This window comes from Pelecanus crispus, chromosome 20, assembly GCF_030463565.1.
Source record: "Pelecanus crispus isolate bPelCri1 chromosome 20, bPelCri1.pri, whole genome shotgun sequence".
Lineage (NCBI taxonomy): Eukaryota > Metazoa > Chordata > Aves > Pelecaniformes > Pelecanidae > Pelecanus > Pelecanus crispus.
Window position 1 is genome coordinate 3,039,494 of NC_134662.1, and position 6,088 is coordinate 3,045,581.

Below are 6,088 nucleotides of genomic sequence, written 5' to 3' on the forward strand. Positions count from 1 at the left end.
GCTCTGCAGCACTGTGCGAGGAGTCTGGATAACCACCTAAACCCGATATGCACAAAATTCCCAGCTAAACCTGAATAGCAATAAACATATATCAAATGCTCAGGCCTGTACAATAATTGTTGTGGTCCCCTTTCTTCTTTAATCACTTGAAGGGAGATGTCAGGGAGATGCTGCAACCTTGCAGCATCGTGGGGAGATGCAGGATCTGCCCGGTGCAGTCTAATTAAAGCAGCGTTGGCCAGGGATCCGGTGTCTGCAGATTCACCACAAAGCAGCGTCCGGTTTGAAGGGGTAATATGCCCGTTACACCAGAGTTCACGGAGGAGAAGAGGCTGAGAGATCAGGCTGCTGCTAAGCACGGGGCTGTAAGAAGCATTTTCTAATTACGCTTCCAGACTAATTGCGGAGGGTGGGAGCAGAGAGACAGGGACGTGACAAGTGACAGATCATTCCTGCTCTGACCCCTCGGGAAGGGGAAGGTTTAGCCTCAGCCTCTCTCCCTCTGCGTCCTTGCTCGCTTCACTCTCCCTCTGGATTCTGCCCAGCCTTGCGGGGATGGCTGGACCAGCCTGAGCCTCTTCCTTCGAACGCTGTCTCAGGGCTGGAACAAGGGGGTTATTTCCCCCTGGGGAGCTGAGCAGCACCCCCTGACCCCGAGCATACCCGGCTGCGAGCGGAAGGCAAAGCACAGCTCAAAATGCTCCCGTTAAAATGCAAACAGAGCCCAGCTTCGGCTTGCCGCTGGCTCCATCGCCGCTCCCGGACGGGCAAATCCCTGCAGAGATTTCGGTGCGAGCGTGGCTGTGGGGCTGGGCTGGCAGGCTGCGGAGCTGCCAGGCGCGGGCGATGGGACCCCGGCGAAGGAGGGGGGAGGCCGGGCTGCCCGCGCGGCCCCTTGCTGCCGGGCAGGGACAGGCAGTGCCCGCGCGTGGCCAAGGGCGGTTTGCAGCAGCGCCCGCGTGTCTGCTTCCAGTCGAGAGACAGCTGAGATGGGAGTGTTGGGGGGGATCAGCCCTGCAGTGTCCGGGCTGGCAGCGGATCTGCCTCCCACCCCTAATTCAGGTGAGGGGTGTCCTCGTTGTCACCCGCCACCAAGTGCCACCACCCTTCAGGGACCGCGGCTGTTCCCAGCCCCCTCGCCGGGCAGCTCTTGGCCACCTCTCTCATCCCAGGCCTTTCTCTTCCACCCACCATCTCACCCCCACGCAGCTCCCAACCAGCAGAGAAAGCCGGGAGGTGGTCGGGGGGTGACACCAAGTGCACCAACCCCAGGGAAACCAGGGGAGCGCGACATCCCAGAAGCGGTTTGGCATTGCCGGTCCCCGTGGCTTGTCCCGGAAGGATGAGCTGTGAGCTGGCCAGCGCGGCACAGCCCGGGGGTGCATCGGCAGCGGCCCTGCATGGCTGGGGCAAGGTGTTTGGGCAGGGAGATGCGGTGCTGCATGCAGAGCTGCAGCTGGGGCCCGGCCGGCCCGTGTGGGAGATGCTGCCAGGCTGGTGACTGTCAGGTTGCTTTGAGAGCTCAGGGTGGACGCATGGCGAGCCCTTGGCCGGTCCTTGTGGCCACAGGGCACAGCAACATCAGCTAAACCCCATGCCTGGATGCATGGGCTGAGGGTCAGCTGGGTCAGGCTCCAGGGATGCTCTCCAGACATCAGCTCTGGTTCTCGGCCGCCTCCGCAGCCCCCCATGCCCTGGCATCGCCCCCAGCCCGGCAGAGCCGCCCCCGCCTGCCCTCGCCCCCGCTGCTCTGACAGCCGCGGCCCCACCTCCACGTTGCCGTCCCGCTGCTGCCCGTCTCAGGGTTCAAGCATCATCCCAGACCCCGTTCCCCATCCCGCACTGAGGCTGTGGGCCCTCCTGCCCCACAGCATCACCCCCTCCCAGGGGCCCGTGCCCTGCCCTGGGCTTCACCCCGTTCTTGGGGCTGTTCCGCTCCCTGTCCTTGGGGTGGGGGCTATTTCTGCAGGAAGAAGGACCTTTGCCTGTCATGCTGGCAGCACCAGGAGCCCAAACAATGCCCTGGACTCAACCGTCCCTCCACATCCATGTGACTGTTACTGTCCCTGCACAAGACAGAGAAACTGAGGCACGGACCGAGATGCCTTATGGCAGCAGCTCACAGCCCCGCTGGGTACTGGTACTGGCACCAGCGCTGGTGCCCCTGCCCCTGCCCCTGCCCCTGCCCCTGCCCGGCTCAGCAGCCATGGCAGGAGGAGCCTGGCTGCTCCCGGGGCTCAGCTGCGGCCGTTCAACCTGCAGACGGGTTTCACCTGGAGCCTGGTGTGTCTCGGTGGGGCAGGTCCATAACCGCCCGCTGGGGCTCTTCCTGGGGGGCTGCCCTTATAAACCAGCAGCCCGCTTGCCCTGGGGGCTTTTTCTTTCTTTCTTTTCCTTTCTTTTCTCTCTTAGGAGCCTTAGTTTGGAGGTGGGGAGGGTTGGGACCTACTGCCTGTAGGTCTCTAGGATGTAGTGCCGGGAATTTCTACCCTTCCCAGCGCTGCCAAGCAGGTAAGGAGCTGCCTCCGCTCCCCCGTCCCTGGGCTGGGGGCTGCAGCCCCGAGCAGGGCTCTGCCCTGGGGCTGGCTGCGCTCAGGAAACGCCCCAGCACTGGTTTTCTCCTGTGAAATGCCCCAGATGAAGGACGATGTCGTCACGTAGCTCTGGGGTGGCCTTAGGGCTCAGTTCCCAGCCCAGCTGCAGCACCCCTCTGCCAGTGCAAAGAAATTCCTTCCCGGCGCTGCATCTCTTTCCACCGCGGAGCCGCTCGCTCGCCCTGCTCAGCCAGGAGGATTTCTTTGAGAGCTTCAATGGGTACGTGGCTGCTGGGATGGGCGCGGGGGCTGAGCCCTGGTCTTGCCTGGTGTTTGTCCCCAAGGGAATGCGTCCCTTGCCTGGGATGGGTTTAGGTTGGTGGTCTGGCACTGGCACTCCCAGCACAAGGCTTGCAGGGTGCAGGCTGGCATTGCTCCCCTGGAGCCAGGGCAAAGCTGATGGCCCTGGGTCTCCCCGGTGTCTCTGCCATCCACACCATTGTGGCTGAGACCAGGCAGTGCTGCGCATCCCAAAGGCCACCAGCTCATGCCCGTGTCCCTGCTGCTCTGCCAGGAGCTTCTGCAGCGTGAGCAATGTGTTGGGGGCCAATCTGTCGGACTGCAGCTACTCCATCCCCGACCCGCAGCTGGTCCGAAGGATCGTGTCCCAGGTGGAGTTCTACCTCTCCGATGAGAACCTGGCCAAGGATGCTTTCCTCCTGAAACACGTCCAGAAGAACAAGATGGGCTTTGTCAGCATCAAACTGCTGACGTCCTTCAAGAAGGTAGGCAGCCCGTGGCACCGGCCAGCCGGGGTGGGAAGTGGCGTTCATGTGGAGGGTGTCTGGGTGTGCTCGGGCTGTCTCTGGTGGGGTGTACGGGGAGGTCCGGGCTCTGCTCAGGCTGTCTGTGTCCCGGCAAAGCGCTGGTGGTGCAGAGCTGGGCTCTGCTCTCTGCCTTCTGTGTGCTGCAGCAGCCCTCCAGCCAGGGAGGGTGGCTGGGGGAGCGGTGAACAGTCCTCAAACCACCCCAGGGCTGGATTCACCTCCTCCGCCCATGGTCCCCTGGGGCTGCTTTGGGAGAGATCATCCCTTAACAAAAAAACTGCAGGGAAGCGCTGGCGGTGTGATGTAGGGGGAAGCTGTAGCTTGTTGCCATGGTCCAAGGGGCACTGGGGACCTTCTCCTGCGAACCCCGAAGCTGCTCACGTGAAAGGGGTACATCGCCTTGCCATGACTTCAGGATGATGGGGTTGCAGCCTGCCCAGACAGTGGGTTTAGGGTGGTCCCCACCTGGGGAGACTCACGGGGACGCAGTGGCCCCCTCTCTCTCCCGCAGGTGAAATACCTGACGCGCGACTGGCGGCTCACGCTCTACGCCCTGCGGTTCTCGGAGCTGCTGGAGGTGAACGAGGAGGGCACCAAAGTAAGGCGGCGGGTCCCCATCCCCGAGTCCCTGCTGAGCATCCCCCCCAGCAAACTGCTGCTGGCCTGGGAGCTGCTGCCCCAGGAGCAGGACGTGCTGGCGCTGCTCCAGAAGAACTTCCTTGAGACCATCACGAGGATGTTCAGCCCCTTCGGCGCCATCGCCTCCATCCGCATCCTGCGGCCGGGCCGCAAGCTGCCCTCGGATGTGCGGAAGTACACGTCGCGCTTCCCCGAGCTGCTGAGCAGGTGCTGCGCACTGGTGGAGTACGAGAGCCTGGAGAGCGCGCGCAGGGCCTTCGAGGACCTCGGCTGCCAAAGCCGCCCGGGCTGCGAAAGTATCAGGGTGGTCCGGCTCTGCGGGAAAGGTTCCAAGAAGAAACCCGGGGCCGAGAGGGAGGCGGTGGAGGAGCTGGTGGACCAGCCAGGTTGGCAGGCGGCAGCTGTGACCTTTCCCTACGGCCTTGGGGACTCCCTGCTCTGCAGCTCCCCGCAGTCAGACGGTGCCCCGGCGTCGCTGCCCCTCCCGCGCAAGGACCCCGCGGCACCTGCCTGGCCCAGCAGCGACTTCAAGCCCGGCGACTTCAGCAGCACCTTTTCCGGATCGCTCCTCGCCAGCAAAGTCTTCCCTCCGCTCGGGACTGGCTTGGACACCGGCGGCTGCTACGGCCTCTGCTCCAGCACCGAGAGGCCCCGTGGCTGCGGCTGGGGGAGCGGGGCGGGCGCCTGGGCGCCCTGGCGCAGCAGCCCCTCTCCGGATGCTAGAGCTCTTCCCAGCAATCCCCCGGCAGCAAAGCGGGCGCCTGAGCCCCTCGGCCTGCGGGACGGGGTGCTCCGCCTGCCCCACGGCCCCGATGGCACCAAGGGCTTCTGCAGCAGCATCGGGAGAGGAGAGCTCGTCCTCCGGCACTGAGGCTCATTTACATTTCGGTTTGGGGATTTTCCTTTTTTTTTTTTTTTTTTTTCCCCTTCTGCTTTGCTCCTTCTCTCGATCAGAACAACTTTCTGTGGCCCCCGAGAGCTGCGGGCAGTGGTGGTGCGGCTGCTCCAGGGGATGGGAGTTTTGGGGCAAGGACGCCGCTCGGGGCGGGTCAGCGTGCGAGGCGTGAGACGCTGAGCAGCAGCAGCGGGAGCTGCGCCGTGCCGTGCTGCTGCCAACGGGGCTGCGCCCGCCCGGGGCCCAGAGCGGCTCCCGCCGCCCCAGCGGCATCGCTGGCCCTGCCCTAAGGAAGGGGCTGCTGCGCCCCGAGCCCTGGCGCTGGGGCACTGCCCTGATGGGGACCTCGCCCCGCACCTTCTGCGAGCCAGACCCGGAAAGGTGAGGCCGCTTCCCCAAGGCGCCGTCGGCTGCATTGGCCCCAGGTTGTGGAGCTCTGATGGGAAATGGGCAATAAAGGGAGATGAAGTTTCCAGGCACTTTCTGGCCAGTGCAGTGATTTTTTTTTTTAATTTTTTTTTTTTATCCCCCCCCCCCTCTGCCCTTCCTGGTCCTGCAGCTGCCCAAGGTGCAGCCAGACAAGGGGAGGAGGGTCCCTGCCTGGCCTGCAGCTCCCTCCCTCGCCATTCCTGGGCTGATTTGGGGTTCATTTGCTGCAGCCATGAGGCAAAGCTGAGCGCGCTGGGAGCCGAGGAAGGGCGTGATTGTCTTGAGGCTTTGAAGGGCTTTGTACCGAGCCCTGTCCCCGCTGGAGGGGACGCTGGTTGTGTTTGAGGTGAAGGCATCGCAGCCCTTGTTGTGGTGTGTGTCTGTCCCTCCCTGGCCCCTGATGTCTGTCCTTGTCCCCGGGCTCCGTGGTGCTTTCTGCATGGGGCCGTGTCTGTGAGTCCTGCAGGGACCCGTCTGTCCTGGCTCCCCCACCAAAGGGCTGCTTCCCCTGGGGAAGGGGAGCGGGGAGCTCCCCGCTCTGGCGCTGGCTCGGCCCTGGGGCTGGCTCGGTGCTGTGAGGCTCGCCGCTTCCGATTTGGGGCTTTTGCACCTCCTGGGTGCCATTTCCCTGTGCCCCCTGCGCTCCCTGCCCATCCCACAGAGGCGCAGAGCGGTTCTGGAGAAAGAGATTTTAATGGGAAAAATAACCAGAGCAAAGGTCCCATCAAGGCTACTCTAATGCCCCACCACCCCCCTTCCCAAAT

General features: G+C 63.7%; 1 protein-coding gene across 1 annotated transcript; it reads left to right on the top strand.

The window, feature by feature from the left end:
• Positions 1 to 2,647: 2,647 nt before the first annotated feature.
• Positions 2,648 to 4,871, top strand: LOC104037321 (La ribonucleoprotein 6, translational regulator). Its single transcript, XM_009491220.2, has 3 exons — positions 2,648 to 2,814; positions 3,109 to 3,319; positions 3,873 to 4,871. Exons 1-3 carry the CDS (start codon positions 2,648 to 2,650, stop codon positions 4,869 to 4,871), a joined length of 1,377 nt encoding a protein of 458 aa, XP_009489495.2.
• The last annotated feature ends 1,217 nt before the right edge of the window (positions 4,872 to 6,088 follow it).